Genomic DNA, 22,639 nt, shown 5'->3' with positions numbered 1-22,639 from the left:
TTGGCTTTTTTACAAAATTTTAAACGACATTAAAATGTTGATACCTTCAAAATAAAAAATACTTAGAACTAACATTTGTCAAGATTTTTTATGTGTGTACTGTGTGTTTTCACCAATAAAGACTGCTTGGCGAGATTTGCGCCAGCGAAAAGGAAAAGTACCAAAAAAAAAAAAAAAAAAAGTATAGAAAAAGTTGATAAACAGCAGAACTTGAATAGATGGCATGCAGAAATTATAAAATTAAAAATATGAAACCATAATTTATGAAATAAAGAACAATTATGCAATTATAATCTAAAAAAAGGTATCAAAATTTCCAAAAAAAAAAGCTAATATTTATTTGTTTACTTTATTAAACATTTCTTTCAATGTAAGTTGCTTCGTTTTTTATGTGATAATACATTCTCTTTAATTCTATAAACAGACATAATTTCTTGTTCAGTTACAAAGTTCCGCTGTTCAAGTCCTATAATTGCTGTGTCTACCGACTAATTTGTCAATCGAAATTTTTTTGTTTTCAATAACCTCTGTCACTTTCTTCGCTATCGGAAGCGAATTATAGTGACGAGGAATTTGATTTCAATCATATCAAAGACGGAGTACATCAAGATGAAATACTACATTTAGTAAGGAATTATAAGCCAAATAAAATAAAAACATCTGCCCTGAAGATAAGGATAGTGCTGACAGATCAACTTCCAATTCATTGCGCGCTGCAATGTCCCCCCCCCCCCCGCAGAGCAGCTTGAAATTGATAAACAGATTTTGGAATGGTTAGAGAAACAAAGGATATGCCTTTATCATTTTTTGCATGGTTAGAGACACATTCATGGTTAGATTCATGGTTAGACAGATTGATGGTTGCATTCATGGTTACAGAAACAAAGGATATGCCTTTATCATTTTTTGCAGCAATTCCACTTTTTGTTTGATGGACATCGAAACATACTTTTGCTTTGTAGATCCTTTGGGAGCTCCAGCATCAGAAATTCTATTTGACATAATCGAAAGTTCAAGCTTACTTTTATAAAATTGCTCTAACAGTCTGCAAAAAATAATAAGCCGGATCCAATTTGAAGATTAAGGAACAATGCAATCTGCAACATTAACTGAAATAGATAATTTTAGCTCATACCGTCCATTATACATTAAACGCGCATGTGTAAATGCCTATGCGCATGCGTTGCGTTGATGCATGCGCAGAAAGTTTGTAGTTTTGAGGTCCGGATTATGAGTGTCCGAATTAACGACTTTTGACTGTATTAACAGGCGTATAAAAGTCTGAAGCATTCCTTTTATGAAATTACAAAATTTCTCCAGGGCAGAATTCACCCTGGTGAAGGACCCTTGTGTTACAGGATCAAAAAAAGATTACATGCGACATGAATAATAATAATAATAAAAATGAGTGTTTCCCTAATGCACTCAGAACAAAATTCAAAATACAATAAAAAATCTCAAAATTGATAATTTCTCCATTACGAAAGAGTTCAGATTATTTGCAAAATAGTATTAACTATAAAAATTCATTTTACAAACATTAGAATTCATATTTCAAAATAATGGTGTGTTGGAATAAAAATTTTAAGTTTATTCCAACATATCAGTCTACTGCATTGATATAAACCCAATGAATTTGAATACAGTTAAAAGTTGTTAATTCGGACACCCATAATCCGGACCTCAAAGCTACAAACTTTCTGTGCATGCGTCAACTCGACGCATGCGACGGACGTAAGACCTTTACAGCTGCGAATATGCGTGTGCGCAAAATATGTTTACGAATGCGCGTTTAATGTATAGCAAACGGTATAAGCTAAGCTAAAATTATCTAATTATCTATTTCAGTTAATGTTGCAGATTGCATTGTTCCTTAATCTTCGAATTGGATCCGGCTTATTATTTTTTGCAGACTGTTATAGAAATTTTATGAAAGTAAGCTTGAACTTTCGATTATGTCAAATAGAATTTCTGATATATATTTACTAATATGTAAAGGATCTACAAAGTGAAAGTATGTTTCGAAGTCCATTAAACAAAAAGTGGACTTCGTGCAAAAAATGGATAAAGGCATAGCCTTTGTTTATCTAAACTTTAACGTTTGTTTATCTAAGCTTTGTTTATCTTTAATGCCGCAACGCGCAATGAATTGGAAGTTGATCTGTCAGCACTATCCTTATCTTCAAGGCAGATGTTTTTATTTTATTTGGCTTATAATTCCTTACTAAATGTAGTATTTCATCTTGATGTACTCCGTCTTTGATATGATTGAAATCAAATTCCTCGTCACTATAATTCGCTTCCGATAGCGAAGAAAGTGACAGAGGTTATTGAAAACGAAAAAATTTCGATTGACAAATTAGTCGGTAGACACAGCAATTATAGGACTTGAACAGCGGAACTTTGTAACTGAACAAGAAATTATGTCTGTTTATAGAATTAAAGAGAATGTATTATCACATAAAAAACGAAGCAACTTAAACAACTTACATTGAAAGAAATGTTTAATAAAGTAAACAAATAAATATTAAGCTTTTTTTTTTTTTTTTTTTTTTTTTTTTTTTTGTAAATTTTGACACCCTTTAGATCATAATTGTTCTTTATTTCATAAATTATGGTTTCATATTTTTAATTTTATAATTTCTGTATGCCATCTTACCAGATTTAAACTGATGATCTATAATCCGGAATCGCCGAAGTCCCGACGAGTCCGGATTAACGACTTTTGACTGTATATTATTACACAAAATATAATGCTACTACTATTTGATACAACTAATTTATAAATTATTAACTAAATTAAAACTATGATTAATTAGAACTATTTAAAAAAATTATTAGGAATAATTTAATTTTTAATAGAAAAGTTTTTCAGCGATATGATTAATTTTTGGGAAAATCTTAATTTTGGGTAAAATGCTCTTTTTATGTGCCTAGCTGCTTTAAAAATTTTTACAGCTATAAATACATTTTTTATACATACAGGGCTTGTCTTCTGCAATGGCCTTGATAAGAATGCTGATTTGGTGTTTCAGCATTAGCAAAAAACAAACAGTTACCAATTTGCATGTGTGTGAGAAACATATGCAACTGTCAATATCATGGTTTGAACTCTGTCAGTATCATGGTTTTTCATTGCAAAATACTCACTGTGCTTGTTATTTTTCAAAGATGATACAAGTTTTAAAGCATTAAATTTATTTAGTCCTATACAATTTTTTAGCAATTTATGAAAAAATAACATATGCACTGGAAAAGTCATTTTTTATAAATTCTTTCCAGTGGACACAGTTCAGAGTTGCTGTTAATTATAAACACATGGCCGACTTGGTGCCTGAACAGGAACTCAGCTAAATAAGATCCAGGTGATGGCAAGCCATACCGCTGTGCTGTTTTTTTATTTTTTAAAATTTTTGTGTTAATTTTATTTATTTCCATAGCACCATAAAAAATTATGGTAAAAGTATATTTTAGGGTACCCCTTGACGAAACTTGGCAGTACATGGATACCAAATTTGTGCAAGTATTTGACTTGTTATTTTGGCTTGTGTCGCCACTACATAAAGCCAAAATAACAAGACAAAGAATTGCACAAATTCGGTATTCATGTACACATTGACCTATTTTCACTTAAGAAAACATCCCAGAACTGAAAAAAAAAAAAAAAAAAAGGCATTGCGCACTTTCTTGACTTTATCCATGTACACATTGACCTATTTTCACTTAAAAAAAACATCAGAGAATTGCACAAAGTAGGCTTTGTGCACTCTCTTGAGTTTGTCCATGTACACATCGATATATTTTCACTTAGAATGTCAAACGAGCACCCAATTCTACAGTAGAGGCAAACAAAAAATACATAATCTCAATAAACTACATTTTAAACCAAACAATAAAATAACATAAAAAAGGATTATGCATTAACATTATACATTTAAGCATTACAAATAGCAAATATCCACTTACCTCTGTGGTACACAAAATTCAGGTAGACTTTAAGGTACCCCTTGTATTATGGCGAAGTTGTTGTTTGATTTATCACCAAGTTGTTGTTTGATTTATCATAGCCTGAGTAGTTGAATGTTATGGAAACCCTATTGTGACGTAATCGGGCGCATGATTCTGGGAAATTTTGAACCATGGAATGTTTCGTAAGCATTTTTGTGGTGTGTGTTGGTTTGATTCTTTAGACAATAGAATGGCTAAATGTAGTAAGATTAATTTGAAGTGTCTGTACGATTTGGAGCGAAAGGGAAAAAAGAGCTTTAATTGACTGGAGTGTAAATGAAGGTTTACTTAGGAGCCATTATAAGTGACCTGTATGTAGGAAGGATATGCGTCTAGTCGAACGTAAAAACCGTTTAGATGGATTTGAATGGGTTTATAGGAAGAAAGGTTCAGATGGTCACTATGTGAAGCGTTCCGATCAGAACCTGGTTTGAAAAAAGTCATTTGAGTATGATTGATATTTTGATTTTTATGTGGCTCTGGGTGTACGAAGCGAACTCGAAAATCATGGTAAGTGAATATTTGCTTTTGGTAGTGCTTAAATGTATAACATATTTTTCCTTTTTTATGTTATTTTATTGTTTGGTTTAAAATGTATTTTATTGAGATTATGTATTTTTGTTTGCCTACATTGTAGAATTTGGTGCTCCTTTGACTTTTTAAGTGAAAATATATCGATGTGTACATGGACAAAGTAAAGGGAGCGCACAATGCAAGTTTGTGCAATTCTGGGATTTTTTTTAAAGTGAAAATAGGTCGATGTATACATGGATAAAGTTAAAAGAGTGCATAATGCCATTTTTGTGCAATTCGGGAATTTTTTTAAAAGTGAAAATAGGTCGATGTGTACATGGATAAAGTCAAAGGAGTGCACAATGCCATTTTTGTTCAATTCGAGGATTTTTTTTCAAGTGAAAATAAGTCAATGTGTACATGGATACTGACTTTGTGCAATTGTTTGTCTTGTTATTTTGGCTTTGTGACCAAAAATCGCAAGCCAAAATAATGAGTCAAAGAATTGCACAAAATCAATATCCATGTACCGTTAAAATCGCCAAGTTTCGCCAAGGGGTACCTTAAACTATACTTTTACCCAAAATTCCTTAACAGCATACAAAAACTTCCTAAAACTATCTGAACTAGAATCCATATATTGGCATTGCCACATAAATCCACAAAAATAAGAGTAAAAAATATCCTACGTACTAAGTAAACCTTCATTACACACCAGTCAATTAATGCACTTTCCCTTTTTTGTTCCAAATCATACAGAAACTTCAAATTAATCTTACTACATTCAGCCACTTTACCGTCTAAACAATGAAACAAGCAATTCATTTCCTAACCGCACACACCACAAAAGCCCTTACAAAACATCGCATGATTCAAAATTTCCCGGAATGATGCAAACGATTACGTCATAATAGGTTTTCCATAACATTCAACTACTCAGGTTACCATAAATGAAATGGCTAATCTTTGGAATATGGTAACAGGTAGTTTGGCGACATTTTGGTAAGGCGATAAAGGTTACTAGCTAGAACTTTAGCAGTGTACATGGATAAAGTCAAGAGTGTGCGCAATGCCATTTTTGTGCAATTCTGGGATTTTTTTTAAAGTGAAAATAGGTCAATGTGTACATGGATACCGTGTATGTGCAATTCTTAAAAACGCGGCAAACAGTGGGCGATTTTGCACTTTCTCCCAATTTCACACCTAATCTTCGTCATGATTAAGCACTTTTGTTCCATAAAAGTTCTAGCATAAGCATAATTCGGCTAGCAGATTGTTGGAAAAAAATGTTGAGTTAAAAAAAAAAATGCCTTTACTTTGTGAAAACAAAATGCCGTCCAAGAAAAAACTAGCAGGTTGCTGTAGCAAGGTTGGTCGCCAAATTTTCGCCAAAAAATTGCCAAGTTACCATAATCTGAAGATTAACCAATGAAACAACTTGGCAATAAACGGAACAACATGGCGATAAATGAAACAACAACTTCGCGATAACACAAGGGATAAAGTCAACTCCAACCAAAATGGTATATGTTATCCACTTAACCAGTTCTCAATATGAAGACTTTTCTTCTTTTTACAACTGCTTATACTACATTGGTAAATGGTTTCTTTTCAAATATATAATTGCGTTTTATGCCCATTTTAAAAAAATTCTTTATTTTGGTAAAATATTTTTTCATCTAAAAAAAACTAGAACTTCCTTTTCAGTTGACATTAGATTGAAAAACAGTAAGCATGATAAATATTTGCAATAAAAAACTGCTACTATATAAAGCAATAATTTTCACTAGCCAAAGAAACATGAACTATAAACACAAATAAAAATCTATTATATTTTAAAATCAAGGTAGAAGAAATGCATATGCACAGATTGGTAACACTATACATTTTAAAACTGAAGGTAGGAAAAATGCATAAGCACAGATTGGTAACCATTGAACAATTACTATATTTTAAAACTGAAGGTAGAAGAAATGCATATGTGCAGATTGATAACCATTGAAAAATTTCTATATTTTGAAACTAAAAATTTTTACTAGCTGAAGAAACATGAACTACGAGCATGAGCAAAAAATTATTGTATTTTAAAGGCGATGCTAGAACACATATGCTTGGCTCGGTAACCATAAAGCTCCTCTGCCAATTCAACATTCTTACCAAGGCCATTGCAGAAGATAAGTACCCATATTTTTAATGCAATGATTAAAAAATGTATGTTGAAATTATTTTAATGTAGATTTCATAGTTTAAGGAAACTTGAGGGAAAAAAAAACAAAAACACATGGAGATTATTCTTTAATTTATAAATTATTTATTAATATCGATCATTATGTTTTCAGGTATTTTCTTATTATTACAACCCTTGTTATTTAAACAGCACCTAAATTATTGACAGATTGGCAATACAGCTGATAGTCCTAACCATGCTCACTTATATTCCTATTGTCATATAAAGTGTTCTAAGTAGGCTATGTGTGACAATTCTATTTCCATCCTTTTCCCAAAAAATAATAACAATTTTTGGTTTATGAAGCAGTGAGGAATATACTAGGGATTGCCAATTGACGAATGATTACACCATGATGATCTATTGATAATATACTCACGTTTGTGAAAATTGCAACACCAAGAAGGAATCGTCATAATTGAATACAATTTAATACACAGTTGAGTGGTAGTGGTACAAATAAATGATTAAATGTTCAAAGCAAACAAACAAGAACAAGAGATCAGAATCAGTATTTTGTGTGGCCACCACGCGCCGCAATAAGTGCTGCTACACGACGTGGCATGGAGTCAAACAAAGTTTGAATGTCTGACTAAGGAAGAGCATTCCATATCGTTTGTACGCGTACCCAAAGTTCGTCTGCAGACGCAACAGGACGAGGATCACGAGCAAGACGCCGACCAATGACATCCCACACATGTTCAATTGGCGACATATCCGGGGAACACGCAGGCCAAGGAAGAAGCTGTACCTGCTGTGCTGCAAAGAAGGATTTAACAATCTGAGCAGTATGAGGGCGGGCATTGTCCTGTTGAAATACAGCGCCTGGCAAGCTTTGAAGGAAGGGAACAGCTTCGGGCTGTAGAACTTCACGGATATACCGGTTGCTGTTCAGATTGCCCACAATTCGTAGCAATTGAGATCATCTATGATATGCTATGGTGCCCCAGACCATAACTCCGGGTGTCCGTCCACTGTGGCGTTCGATAATGCACTCCGGAAGGTGGCATTCACCGGCATAGCGTCTGACACGAATGCGGCCATCATGGTACCACAAATTAAAGCGGGATTCGTCAGAAAACACGACATGCTGCCAATCAGCACGCCAGTCTCTATGCTGATTGGCCCATTGTAGCCGCAGGCGGCGATGGTCGTGCGTTAGGGGGATCCTGTATAAAGGAGTCCGTGCGCGCAGTCCACACTGCAGCAGACGTCTATGAATTGATGAAGCACACAATGAAACACCTGTAGCTATTGACCACAGTGCTGCCAATTGTCTAGAGGAAGCTGTACGGTCCGTCTGCGCCATGCGGACCAGGTGTCTATCATCGCGAGCTGACGTCACATTTTGGGGTCCACTCCCGGATTTCCGAGTTGTCCGACACTCGTCCGTCCACTGCTTCCAAACGCGCATCACTGTGCTGCTGTTACGCTGCACACGAGAGGCACACTTTGCATTTTCTTCACGATACGACAATCCAGCTTCACGAAGGCCGATGATTCTCCCTCGTTCAAACTCTGTAAGTTGTTCAAATCTCGCTCTCTTTCGTCGACGAGGCATAAGTACAGATTGAGTTAACGTTTACCACTAGCAGATAACCACCGATAACCATACACGCCTCGCTACAGCCGTCTATTTATTCGGATCCATCAGCCGTTCAGAGGGCGCTGCTCAGCATACGCATGCGCTACGGATTTGCAATTCTAATCATTTGCATATCATGCGCTACTTTGCATTTCCTGAAAATTTCAGCTCACTCGCGTAAGTCCTTCATGGTGTTGCAATTTTCACAAACGTGAGTGTATTTGCACCATTTAAATAACGGAGGGAATAATAATAAAGATGTATGTTTTTTTTATATAAGGAATTAAAATTATTTTTACCTGAACCATTCTGCTCGTGAAACATCAGATTGATTAAAACGCCTTTGATTGTTCCTGTACCATTCATCAATACTGAATATTTGAGGAGTTGATGTATTCATTGCTGATTAGCTATTTAAAAAAACATTGCAGATAAGGTAACAAGTAATCTACATCAACATTATTTTATAAATCAAAGACCAGAATTTTAATATTTATATGTTGCAAATACTAACAGGTATATCAGTTAAAGCTATTTTAAAATTTAACACAAACAGAAATTTTTTAATAATAGCTTTAAACTAATACATATTAAATAGATATCCACTGCACATTTTTTATGCATTCAACACTTCATTTTATTATTTTATTATTACAATGTTTTTAACACTTGTTAATATATTTCAATAATATATTCATACTAACTCACATAAGGCACTAAAATATTGTAAAAATTATGCATATTATATTAAATATCTAATCACATATGATTATACAGAAAGAGCATTACATGCTATATGTAATGCTCTTTCTTTTATATTACTATAAAACATGAGTAATAATTTAAATAAAATATGAACAAATAGGAATAAATAATGGCAAACATTTTTAAAAACCTAATTTATTAATTTACATCTAAAGTGAAAAAAAAAAAGTGTTTTTTGTTTCTAATAATTTGAATGCAAATTACTAACAAACTTGATTTTCGACTAATCATAACATAAAAATAGAGATATGTTTTTAGGCTATACTGCAGTTCTTTTTGCAAATTTTCTATTTAAAACTAAGTAAGTCAGTACATAATAATGCACACAGTATTATACATTCTTTATTAATAATATAAAACACTTGCCAATTTCATACCTTTTAAAAACTAGATCGAAAAACTTCCAAAAAATATTTTATAAAACTTAATTTACCGACGACTTGAACAATTATTTATTAATTGTTTGATTAGTCATTATTTAAATTTTATTTAGAATTTGTAAGGGAAAGAATATCTTCAGTCAGATACCAAATACAACTTTTCAAGCTGGTTTAAATATCCACCAGTGCTGTAATGATGATATCACTGACAAGCATGTTCTTTTCTGTTGCTATGGTAACAAATAAATTCCATGTTCCACAGCTTATGTTCTTTGTTGTCGGACAAGATCAACGTGCAGCCTTAATTGGAATTTTCTGTGGGAACAGAAATACATTTTTCTAATCCTAATAGATCACAGCACGCTTACCTTTCCTTTACATTTACAATCTGTACTGTGCCCCAATATTGCTTTCCTTATTGTCGAACAGGTATTTCTCTAAAGGATAAAATCGGCGATGTACTATCGATTTTTAGCTTATTTTCTTTTAATACTTTGTAAAAATCAAATATTATCACACGTACGTTAATGTTGTATTAACAATATTGTTTAGCAATTATTATATAATTCATATTTTTGTAATTCTACCAGCAGATGATAGTGCACTCAACGCCTTATTTGTGAAAACTGTATGTAGAGAAGTCTTCGTGACTTTCAGTGACTTTCGTTGAAGTCTGTTGAAGATAAAATTAATTTTTAGTAAAATTATTTCTGGAAGGTAATTTTGATATTATTGTTATTCTTGTAAGATTTAATTACGCAAAAAATGTGTGCTATAAACGTGTCATATAAAAGTAGTCTCAGGGTATAAATAGTCCGTTGTTTATTTTCCTGATAATATATATTTAATACATTTTGTCTCATTCTCTAAAAGCACAACATTCTTTATACGGTGTGGTTCGTCTATAAATGTGTAGTCCTTCAGTTGTGTATATATGAATTTTACTAGAAACCTGTTTTTGACAACTCCATTGCCTAACCTTGTTTTAAATAACCTTGATTAATTATTTTAGTAAACTTGCCTTGTGTTTGCGCAAGATGTTGCTTTCTTTTAGTGCAATAGTGTAGTTCATATTGAGAAAAACCTGATTCTTTTTTTTTAAATCTTCTCGAGTAAAAAGGTCGGGCTTTCATGAAAATATTTATTTCTACTGAGATTATATGGTGAATTGGAGATAGATTTGTGGTGAGTTCTTTGGAAGTAAAATTGCATATAATCAGACTCAAGTGAATATGTCTTTATTTTATGTGTAATCCCTATAATTATATCTAAGTTATGTACGGTTTTTTAAACTTATTCGAATAATTACATATTAAAGCAAAAGATCTTTCTTGAATTTAATTTGCAGTTCATGATTTTTGTTTTAGCTAAATTTCTAAGATAAGATCAATTATTGTAGCAGACTTCAATTCTAATTAATTTAAGTTTTGACTATTTATGGAAGTTACACAGTATTCTGTAATGTATTTGAGAAGTTAAGCAATATTTAAGAAATAGGCAGACTCCATAGACTGCTATAGAACTCGTGTATGCTTTTTTAAGGCTTTTGCTAATTATTAACATATGCAGATATTTTTTTAGATATGTATATTGAACTTAGGTAACTTGTGTTTTTTACGTCTTTTATTTAAAACTGCCCATGGTGCAAATGCTATTTATTTCTACCTGTAAAATTGCAATTTCATTATCAAGAATTACTATCTCCTGGTTAATTTCAAACTTTACATCATTTATTCCTGGAATAAAAAATTAAATTTTCTTCAATATTAGCGTAACTAGTACCTTCCCCTTTTTCGATTTGGAAGTGCATAAATTGCCATTCAATTTGCAGTGTTACTTCTTGCCAAAGTAATTATGAATCAAATTTAATGATTAAAACCGAATTGCAACAGAAAATAGAAGGATTATAACACTTTTGAAAATTCTGTATTTTTTAAAATTACTATTTTCAGTTAAATATTTTTATATTTAATGATTTTTTACAGTTCATTTTAAAGGTACTGGCTGCCCTTACTAGCATTTCAGGATGAAAATTCTTTGAAGAATCCTAATAGTACCTCTTAAATCCATTTTTTAATCTTTCTTTTGGAAAGGAATTTTTAAATGAATTTAAAAAATTTAAACTTGTTTTTGAATGTGTTTTGAACTTCTGGTTATCTATGATACAAGGATGCACATAAATGATCCAGAAATGTCCTAGAATACTGTATAATAAATAACTACCTAATTTAAGAAGCTAGATTAGGCTTTACTGAACTGATAATAAAGCTTAGATCTGGAAAAATTACCCCTTCCCATCATATGACATTCTCTTGGATATCATGGCAAACATTCCAGTCATAAGACGTGGTTGAATTCATATTTTATTTGTTGACTCTCTTAGTTTAACTTTTTGCACATTTCAATATTCCATTATAGTTGATCTTTGCTGTTTCACCTTCATCTTCACTTTTACTACTTTTTTTGTCTTTTTAATCATGCCGTGTATTATTCAAACCAGAATAACTTGATGTCATAAATTTTCACTAGTTTTCTTCGAGATCTTGTCTATTTACATTTTCATTTAAGGAGAACTTTCCTGTTGTACAATATTAAAGATGACTTTTGTGGAGATTTTGAACTTCATTCCAAGCTTTACTGAAGAGATTCTTTTTACAAAGGATTTTGAGTTTCTTTATTGCATTTCTAAAACTCCATAGGTAACAAAAGTCTTGGAAGTTCGTTCCAAAATTTTCTGAGAAAATCACAAAATGGATAATTATACAGGTACTTCTTTGTTATAGTGGCCCTGAGATTGAATTGCTAATTGATATTAGCAGAATATAATCTGTCAGATATCTGGCCACGTGTTCTTATATTAGCATTGTGTTGAATTTTTGCTCTCAGCATGTGTTCTTCTGTTAGCATCATGTTCGTTTTCACTGAGGTTTTTTTTTTTTTAATTTGCATTGGTTAAAAAAAAAAAAAAAAAAAAAAAAAAAAGTCTTTAGTTTATCAAATGACAAAGTAACAAGTCAAAGAATTGCACAAACCTCGGTATCCATGTACACATTCAACTATTTTCACTTAAAAAAAATCACGGAATTGCACAGACTAGGCATTGTGCATTTCTTTGACTTTATCCATGTACACGTCAACCTATTTTCACTTTAAAAGACATCAGAGAATTGCACAAACTTGGCATTGTGCACTCCTTTGACTTGGCAATAAATGAAACAACTTTGCGATAATACAAGGCGTACCCTTCAGTCTACTCTAACCAAAAGGTCTCCATCTTAGAAATTGGTTTAGTGGTTCCAGAATATCATTTATCACTGCTATTAGATTTGTGCATTCATGGGCTGACGAACTGATATCTATCAAATAGTTTGGCAAATAGCATACTATGTGCAAAAATGCTGCAATGGATTGGAACAATTACACGAGATATGTGTGTTCCTTACATCTGATGCAAATATTCAATGGGTAAATTGTATTATAAAACAATGGGGCATGGCTCCAGATTCATATTATATGGAATTTATGTGAAGAAAGTACATGCGAAAAAATGTTGCGGGAAAAATATATTTCAGGGTATCTCTTAACGAAAATTGGGGATTTTTTTTTTTTTTTTTTTTTTTTTTTTTTTTTTTTTTGCACCATTCCCTTCCAAGTAAAATAGCATCCAAAACATATTTAAAACATTAAAAAATTATAATCTCAATAAACTGCATTTTAAATCAAAATGAAAGAAGGGAATAACATAAAAATGGAAGTATATGTTATCTAATCTGCACAATACAAAAAGCAAATATCAACTTGCCTTATTTAGAAATTTCCATCTTCAGTGTGTGGTACACAGAATTGCTTAACAGTATCCAACAGCTGTTAGGCCTGTATCACATGATGTTTTTTTCATGCAAATAACTGTTTCGAACAATATTTGTGCCTGGTTTACTATTGAAAGAAAGACGTGCTACTTTTTCCTTCCTTTCCAAAAAAATTGCAAGTTGTTCAGTTTCAACCAATCAGCTATCAGCTTCGAATGCCATCAGCTTGTTTGTAATGGCAAACCAGTTTTCCTTGTGTTACCCCAAAGCGATCTATGGTGATTGGCTGTCGTGACAAAGCAGAAAAATTGTTCCAAACAGTTGCTCTTCTGAAACAAACCGACGTGTGATAGCAGCCTTAGAATCTATATACTGCCGTCGCCACATAAATTCACAAAAGTAAAAATCAGTGATATCCTCCTTACTACCAGAGGCATTTCTTCAAAAAATCCCTTTTTATTACACCCCACGTACTGTCTCTGTCTAGGGAAGAACAGCTTCCACAGTGTCTGGCGGTTGGCAGTTGCTATAGCAACAGAGCTAGTGTATTTCATATAGGGCCCGAACAAGGGTTGCTTTATTGTTATTTTGTTTTTGCTCACTGTTAGCTGAGAGGTAAACTGAAAAGTAAATCTTCAAGACACCCCTACGAAAAATGGATCAAGGCTCGTTTCTGTGGCAACAGACAGCTGCAGACTAACTAGTGAGAGCTTTTCTTATCCTAGACTGTTTGTACCTTCCATAGTGTTGATATGAGCATCAGTTTCCGAATCTTTAAATGTCACCGTAATTTACTGAGAGGTGATCGAAGCTATTTAAATCTTCATTTACAGTATTTCTTTTTAATTTAAAATGAACTGTTAATAATGAAATTGTTTTATTTTTAAATAAATACTATTGTTACAAGTTTAAATCTCTTAGAACATTTTTTTTAAATGAATTCATTATGACAATAAATGATCATATCTCTTTAGCTCTAAAATGTTTGCCTATTCTGAAATTACAGTTGTATATATATATTTCAGAAATGGCTGGTGGTGGTGCTGGGCCAAGTGAAGCACAATTCAAAGGATGGCAGAAATACTTTAATACCTACACCATTCGTGGAAGATCAAATGTATGTATACTGTGAAAATTTTATTTATCAGTTGTGAGAGTTAATGAAACTTATCCAACTTTCTTTGAGGAAAAGAATCTGGAATGTTTATTAGTTTGTTAAGAAATAATTGCTATACATTTTTATTCTATGATAATAAATTAAATTCCTGATTAACTGGCCTCTGTGGATTAGATTTTGGGCCAGACAAACATTGGCTGATTAATCTGGGGGAGGGGGATCACAAAATAATAATTATAGGTTACAAATAAAGTTACAAAAAATTGTACTGTTATTCCTGGGATTGTGGAAGGTACACGGTGAAATAATAAATCCTACTATAACTTTTCTCTTCCAAACTATGAATAATCATTTTGATAACATTAAATGTAATAACACATATGCATAATTTTTACACTATATAAAATATTTTAATTAATCTAAATTTTCTAAGGAGGCCACCAATTAATGATCATACATTAAATTTTTGATCAACTGAAATAGCATAAAAATAAATAGAACTTGAAAATGAGATTCCTAATTTAAAATGAAATTACTGAATCTAAAATTAAAGTGAAATTTTAATCATATGAATACATGTATATATATATGACTGATAATGAAACATCGGTCAATCAATTTGTTAATGAAAACAAAACCATAATCACATCTTAAAGCAGCCAAATTTTAACTTAAAGTCAACAACATAAAATATAATTACAGTCGAATTATATTCAAATGTTTATAAAGTGTGCCAGATAAATGGTCCAAAAAAATAATTCAGAATTCGTTCTTTGAGGATTGTATTCATGTCAAGACATTGTACTTGCTGTTCCAGCTATAAGAACTGTAGAATTCCTACCTCCCTCCACAAAAAGGTATAGTTCTGCTAAACCTCCCAATATTTATTTAATCTCTGCTGATTTGGGCTAAAAACTGCTTTTTGTTGGCAAAAAAAGGCACTGAGGAGAAACTCTCTTCATTTACAGAAGCTTATGAAACCATTTAAAAAGGTATTTCAAGTAAAAACCAATAGTTTGATTATTTTTAAAAATGTGTGCAATAATTGTAAACATTAAATGTTCTGATAAATACTTTGATAAGGTGTAATAAATATTTCATTATTGTTTTCCTGAATAACTAACTCAAAACTTTGGAGTATATCTTATAGTAATGTTTTTAGATTCTTAAATATATAAGCAAATTATGTGTTTTATTTATATTTCAATAATTTGAAATACATTAAAAGTTTTATTAGTTATATGTATTCATATATCAGTTTTATTAATGTTCAAATCAATTTCTTTTAAAATATGGAAATAATTGCTATATACGAGGGCTATTCAGAAAGTAGATTACGTTTTGGAATAAAAAAATAAACAAAGTATAGGAAACAAATTTTATTATATACAGATGAAAGCCACACTCAAATACTACTTTTCTACATAGTCACCATACAAATTAAGGCATTTATCGTAGCGATGTACGAGCTTGGAAATTCCTTCGTCGAAAAATTCGGCCGCCTGCGCCTTCAACCACTTCGTTACCTCTTCTTGCCTTCCATCTTGCACAAAACTTGTGGTAACCAAGCTTTTCGCTGATGATTTCGTGCAACAAACTTCGCGAAATTTGTGGAAAACTCAAAGGAAGTTCCGTTATTGTGAAATTTCGATTTTCACGGACTTTAGCATCGACTTTTTCGAGAAGTTCGGCGGTCACTATGCTGGGTCTCCCACTTCGATCTTCGTCGTGAACATTGGTTCGGCCATTTTGAAATCTTATGACCCACTGACGCACTCCACCTTCAGTGATAATGTTGTCCCCATACACTTCACGAAGCTGCCGATAGATTTCTATCGGTTTACAGTTTTTTGCAGTCAGAAACCTTATTACTGAGCGCACCTCGCAGCTCGCGGGATTTTCAATTAACGCAAACATTTCAAACCGTCACAGTATCTGAACGGAGCACAGCACGAACCTCTCACTAGCACGGCTAGATGCAGACTGAGCTGCGCAACGCTCTGACCCCAAGATGGCCGCGCTAGCCCCGCCCCTAGCGGACACAGACGGAAACGTAATCTACTTCCTGGATGGCCCTCGTATAAGCTATACAAAGGCAGAAATATATTCTTAAACATTAAAATTCAAAAGTTTTAAATTGTGCACTAAAACACCCTTCAGTTCAAAATAAGTTGATTTTATAGATGATTTAATATTTTTTGCATGTTACTCATTTAATATTTTATTGCAGATAACATTTGCCACATATGGTGCTCTAGCTCTGCTTGGTCTGTATATGTACCTGAAGCCAAAAAAGAAGCAATAAAGTTGAAATTCATTTAATTTCTATATTGTCACTAGTGTAATGAAATTAAAATGTCAAAACTGCAAGATTATGTCGAGTTGTAATAAAATGTAAACATACAATAGTATTTATTTCTGCTTGAACAAATGCCATTCTCAAAGTTTATTCAGTTTTTGTTGGAAATCAGCAATCACACTCAAACTGATTATGTAATCATTTTAAATTTACGTAGAATTTGATACACTCAGTGATTTTGTGTTCAGTTAGAGAGATATATTCTGTTTCAATTTAGATTTTCCATAGTTAATTTTTGTTTCCCATTTTTAAAATTAGTATTTATAGAACTTAAATATGTTCGTTTTGTTATATTACTTAGGGTGGGGAAAAAAAACTGTTCTTTGACAAGTATAGCAATCATGGAGGTAGGAAGTAAGATGGATTCGCCCTAAACAAGTTTCTCCCGTATCCTGCTCTGAAGCACCGGCGATCCTTACGTGGTGACCAAAACATTGGGTCATTTACCATTGAGTTCAATGGGATTTGACGCATTCGGATGTTAATATTTTGTAATTACGTCGTAAATATACATATAAATGTATATATTTTCTTTTTCTACAACACTTCAGAGTTCTAAGTATGTGAAAACAACATATTTTTAAACAACATTTCATTCTGAACGGAATTAAATGCTATACTTTTCACAGGACAGTTTTCTCAGAATGGTTTAATTTGAATGAAATATTTTCACAAGTTTTCGTTAATTACATTAGAAAAAAAAATTAAGGTAATTCGATTTTATTCGGTTAGGGTACAAAAATTAAGATCAAAGTTTATTGTATTATTAATATTAAAATTATGTATTATTTCTTTTCTATTTATAGAGCTTCTTCCTAAAATACTTTCTTAAATATGACATGATTTTTTGGCTTCTGAGGCATCTTTTAAGTCGAAAAATGTAAGTCAATTTATAATTAATGCTCTGTTCGGTTCATTTTAAATTAGAGAATTATTAGGAATTAGCAAAATACTTTAAATAGTACTTGACTTTCTCTGAACATTTCTGAAAGGGAATAAAATAAGTTTTTTTTTTTTTTTTTAAGTATTATTTAAACCTTGTAACTGAGTTATTATAAAATGTAAGGGGAATAATTCTTTTAATTATACTTATCATATTTTTTTTTACTCTTCATTTCAACAATACATAATCCAAAACTCTTTATTACGTTCTTAAGTGCGCATCTCATAGCATTTGCTTTACAATACCTTTTAACAGATTGCTTTCCAATACGAACAATTCTTGCTTAAATAGTTTTATAACGTATTTGTCAACAGAATTTCAATTTATGTTTACAATTCAATATTAAGGTTATTATATATTTAGATAACATTTATAATTATTATAAATTAGATACATTTAATAATTAGATTTCTTCACAGTTGTTTATAAGTGAATAAATTCATTTCAAATACATTTATAAATAATTTAATGAATATTTATGTATTTTGTCAAAGGCAGATACATGGTTTTTGCAATAATATGCAACAATATATGGATGTGAAAAAAATTTGTTATATCAAATACAAGTTGCTATTATCCATCACACTATGAATGTTTCTTTCATGTGAAAGTGTCCCTTTTTCGATTTGTATGGAACTGTCATGTGTCGAAATACTATCAGAATCCTGTCAAGCGAGCTTCTGAATGTAAACAAAGAACACCCCATCTGGTGACCCAAGCTTCAAAGCAGTGTTTCACTTCTAGTGTCGATTGGCCTCTCCTTCCTTTCCTACCTCCATGATAGCAATAGACTTCTTGCTTTAACTCAGAGTTCTTCACACATTTAACTGCCAAATTTTTGTAGTTCATGAATCTTTTAAATAAATCATTATCGAAATGTGTCTGATTTTAAAGAAGTTTTTGTATATTATTGAAAACATAGCAGCATTTGTCTGTTTTGTATTATTTTTTTTATTTATTTGGTACTTATTTATTTTTTTATATTTTGATTAATCTTTAATTTTATGGCCACATATTATATTTATATATGTTTTGTTACTACTATAATGCTTGTAATTTTAATTGTAAAAATAGTTTAAGAACCAGAACTGTAGGCTGTTGATACTATCAAGCCTTGAATATATCTGGCAGTTTCTAGCCATTTTAGGAGAAACTGCAGATCATAGGATTTTATTTTTACCTAGAATATTTTGCTGATTCTCTTCCCTTTTTGGCAGTAATATGCTGGAAGGTGCTATGACTCAGTTCAAAATTACCTGCCTGAGGATTAAAAAATTATTGCCTGAGATTAATGTGTTATGTTTATTCCTTAGTAATTTCAGCCTTTGGTTTGCATGCAATTTAGAAATTCTATTACATGTTTACACTTTGATTGTTGATAGTTGATTTTCAATCATGATAGTCTGCATTTTTAGGCCTGAAATGGAATATTTGTTCTTGCATTAAGAATAATTTACAGCTGTCTCTTTTTCCTCCTTGAGTTACATTTAACTAATCAGCTTGATTTGTAAACAATATCATTTGGAGCTGCAATGAAGAATCAAGTTTTTCTGTTCATCCATCCTATTTATTTAAGAGATCTTTATGAAAATATAACAACTGGTATCCAAAATGAAATAAATGACTAGCAGTTATCAAAGAAACAATTTTCAAAGTTAAGCAATGGAGAAGTCATTGTCAGTGAAGAAATCAATAATGAAGCCTCTGTTATTCTAAAAATCTCTTTTTGACAAGGGTTGGAAATGTCCAAAATATCCTGAAATATTTCATTATTTCCTCTTATGTTGTCTAAAAACAATGCAGTTTGTTCCGTCATGAATGTGTTTGAATGTTTTGTTAAATTATTCTTTAGAAATTTATTGAGTTTAAAAATAGACTTTTCCATTTGCTGGGGTCAAAATGATTTTGTGATGCTTAGCAGATAGATATGGGTTAAGTTGTCAAATAAGACATCATTATTAAACAAAATAACATTGTATTTCATATTTAATCGATAGTAATCTATTTCTAGCTCTATGAAACAGCATTCTGATTGAAATCCTCAAATATAGATGTATCTAATCCCTTTTGTACAGGTTAATGTGAATGTTTTATATGAACGATTAAAGCATGAGAGAAAAATGTGTTTATTAATTTCTTGGCAAACACTAAAATATCCATTTCTAAAGGAGAAATGGCTAGCTTAATTTCTTTTTTCAGCTTTTGTCAACTTCTATGATCGGATTTCGACTGTTATTTGTGAAATTTCTCCTTTGGTATTATATAAACTTCATAGTTCTTTCAGTATATTGTGATGCAATTTGACATATCATGACTATTTTTCCCATGTATTTTATCCTGAGGATATTAAGATGGTGATTTTTCATTTCTCACTAGTACTGGTAAATATGAGCACATAAATAATTTTTTCCGAACTACACAGTCTACCTAAAATGTTTTAGGACTGAGCTCATTAAAAATAAATGTAGTAAAAAGTTTTTAGCATGTTGGAAGTCCTCAGCTGGAGTGGAGTGCCTATCAGCTTCTTTGTAATGTTTGTTGGATTGTGTTGATAACGTCAAAGCGATGTTCTTTCAACTTTAGTAACCAAAAAGTAATCTGGTAGTGATGTTCTGGCGAATAGGGTATTACATTTTTGTTGCTAAAAATGCATGAATAATAGCTGAATTGCGGTATAGTGCATTATTGTGTAGCAAAATTTCGGATGCTCCACACGTGATGCATTTCAGTACCGATCCAATACACCCATGTAAAACAACGCATTCACTGTTTTTCTTTGAGGAATGATTTCCTGGTGAATCAATCCTGTGAAGTCCAGAAAAAAAAAAAAAAGTTATCATTGTCTTTATCCTGAATTTTTGGAAATGCAGCTTCTTTGGCTTTGGGAAATTTTGGCCAACCCACTCTGTTTCTTCATTTCTGCATCATAGGCAAAGCACCATGTTTCATCACCTGTAATGACTTTTTAAAACGTCTGGATCATGATTTTGTGTGTCAAGAAGATCCTGACAAGCCACCATTTGATCATTTTTGTATTCTGTTAATGAATGTGGAACAAAATTGTCACACAAGAAAATTGAGGAATATTTCCTTTTTCTTAAATCCTCACTAGTTATTGTACAGTTTCTTTATCAGTATTTAAATGTAAATGTTCTGCAAGCATTCTAATCATTAATCGGCAATCTTGATATAACATTAGCACAGACAGCTTCGATGTTCGGCTTGCGTGATAATTTTCTGTTTTCCTCCTGATCTCTACTGTCTCAAAATCTGCTAAACCTCAAAAACGTGTTCAAATGCGGCAAACACTCTTCTCCATAAGCATTCTGTATCATTTGATAGATTTCACTAGCAGTTTTTCCTCTTACAAAACTTTAGAGCACATCTCTATTCCAAATACGATTCCAGTACAAACATAAATAACATTCAAACATCAAATGATAAATTTTCTCCTTAACTCATGCAATTAGCAGATTAGAATCAAAATGTTTTTTACTACAGATTTCTGTTTGTTGCAAACAAATAGCACTATTCAGCTGGTTAATATTTCAATAAATCTTAAAATGTTTAGCTAGACCTTGTATGTGGATAAGTATGGAAAAATATTGTATACACTGAGAATAATGAATCACTTTCTGAGTTCAACAAATTGAAATTTTTTTTAAAGAAATTTCTTTACCTTTTGGATGTAAGAGAGCAAGAAAAATATTATTGAAACTAAATAGCAACAAAATAAAAATACTTATACAGATGTTGACCAGATGGACAGGGAAAGAATTGCTGATATTTTTATTTCAAGATATGGCCCACAATAGACTTTTTTAATGCTTTCTTAATCATTTTCTTAATTTCTTTATCTTTTGGATATAAGACAGCAAGAAAAACATTATTGAAACTAAAAAGCAGCAAAATAAAAATGTTATGTTTTTCTTACAAAATGTACAGGCGTGGTAAGATGGCTTCCCCGCAAAGCAGTTTTAGGGTTGCCATAAAATGGACTTTTTACTAGCCTATGTGTTTTTTCTTTTGCCTTTAATTTGTACCTTGATAAAATATTTTTTATTTTAGAAATTGTTATATTGTCATTTTTAAACATTTCATTGAGAAATCTTATTAAACATCTATTTTTAATAGTTGCTATTTATGAAAATTACTTATTCTGCTATCAGGAAACTTTTTTAAAAATGTAACTACAGCAAGATCAGAGGCATCTAATGGCAGATTGTCCTTCAGTAGAAGAGGCAGAAAGTAGGCATTTTGCATTGTTTCCACAGGAAAAAAAATTCTTCACTGCAATTTACCTCGTGGTTTTGTATATTGGCCATTCCACCACATAAAGTTGAAAAATGACAGTAACAAATGGTACACATAAGAAATGTATTACATTTTCTTTGCAAAACAATATAAGGAAATTAATCTGAAAATGTTTTTTGAAATGTAGATGATTATTTATTTCTATTTGCAGGCATAATTAAGATCACAAATCGTTAAACAGTTTCAATAAGCACATAAAACTTGCATTTTTAACAATTCCAAAAATTCAGAGATATATTTTGATCATGCTTTATGCTCAGTGGCTGATGTGTGCCAGATGACCTGCAGCTGCACTTGATGTCCACTGAAAAATATGTATATGAAGTTTTCAGACAAATCTACTTCCATATACATTTGATAAACCATTAAAAAAATGGGTAACCAAAAGGAAAAAAAAAATTAATACTGTAAAGTGTTTATTAGAGTGAAAATGGAATATTAAGCTGAGAAAATCCACACAACAAGGATTTGATTCTAAACCTGGATACTTCGGCTAGTAAAGGATTGGATTCTTTTTGAGATTCTGGTGCAAACAGTGGAACTGGCTTTCAAGAAATACCGAGGTGAACTGTATACATGATGCGACTGTCAAGTTCATAGAAACTGATAGTGAAGTTAT

General features: G+C 31.7%; 2 protein-coding genes across 5 annotated transcripts in view; one reads left to right on the top strand and one right to left on the bottom strand.

Annotated features, from left to right (window-relative positions):
- LOC118180504 (tektin-4-like) overlaps positions 1–9,985 on the bottom strand; it is a 40,214-nt gene extending 30,229 nt beyond the window's left edge. Inside the window, exons 1-2 of one of the 3 annotated variants that reach the window (XM_085810432.1) lie at positions 9,847–9,985; positions 8,633–8,743 (exon numbers count right to left, since the gene is read on the bottom strand). In XM_085810432.1, the coding sequence (XP_085666558.1) occupies positions 8,633–8,733 (101 nt within the window). In that variant the 5' untranslated portion in view covers positions 8,734–8,743; positions 9,847–9,985. Of the gene's footprint in view, positions 1–8,632; positions 8,744–9,475 lie in introns of all 3 variants that reach the window. The other 2 variants (XM_085810430.1, XM_085810431.1) reach the window with 2 other exon arrangements.
- An 86-nt stretch (positions 9,986–10,071) lies between these two features.
- Positions 10,072–16,810, top strand: LOC118189867 (ATP synthase F(0) complex subunit k, mitochondrial-like). Of its 2 annotated transcripts, none has more exons than XM_085810435.1 (3): positions 10,072–10,195; positions 14,313–14,404; positions 16,635–16,810. In XM_085810435.1, the coding sequence occupies exons 2-3, from the start codon at positions 14,315–14,317 to the stop codon at positions 16,707–16,709; spliced, it is 165 nt and encodes a 54-aa protein (XP_085666561.1). In that variant the 5' UTR covers positions 10,072–10,195; positions 14,313–14,314; the 3' UTR covers positions 16,710–16,810. The 2 variants fall into 2 exon arrangements, with proteins under 2 accessions (XP_085666561.1, XP_085666562.1); XM_085810436.1 differs by lacking the exon at positions 10,072–10,195 and adding an exon at positions 10,543–10,663.
- The last annotated feature ends 5,829 nt before the right edge of the window (positions 16,811–22,639 follow it).

The sequence above is a fragment of the Stegodyphus dumicola genome, chromosome 2 (assembly GCF_044657685.1).
Source record: "Stegodyphus dumicola isolate Sdum_Otavi_A_Nest chromosome 2, ASM4465768v1".
NCBI classification, from domain to species: Eukaryota; Metazoa; Arthropoda; class Arachnida; order Araneae; family Eresidae; genus Stegodyphus; species Stegodyphus dumicola.
This window is presented reverse-complemented; position numbering and strand designations above follow the sequence as displayed.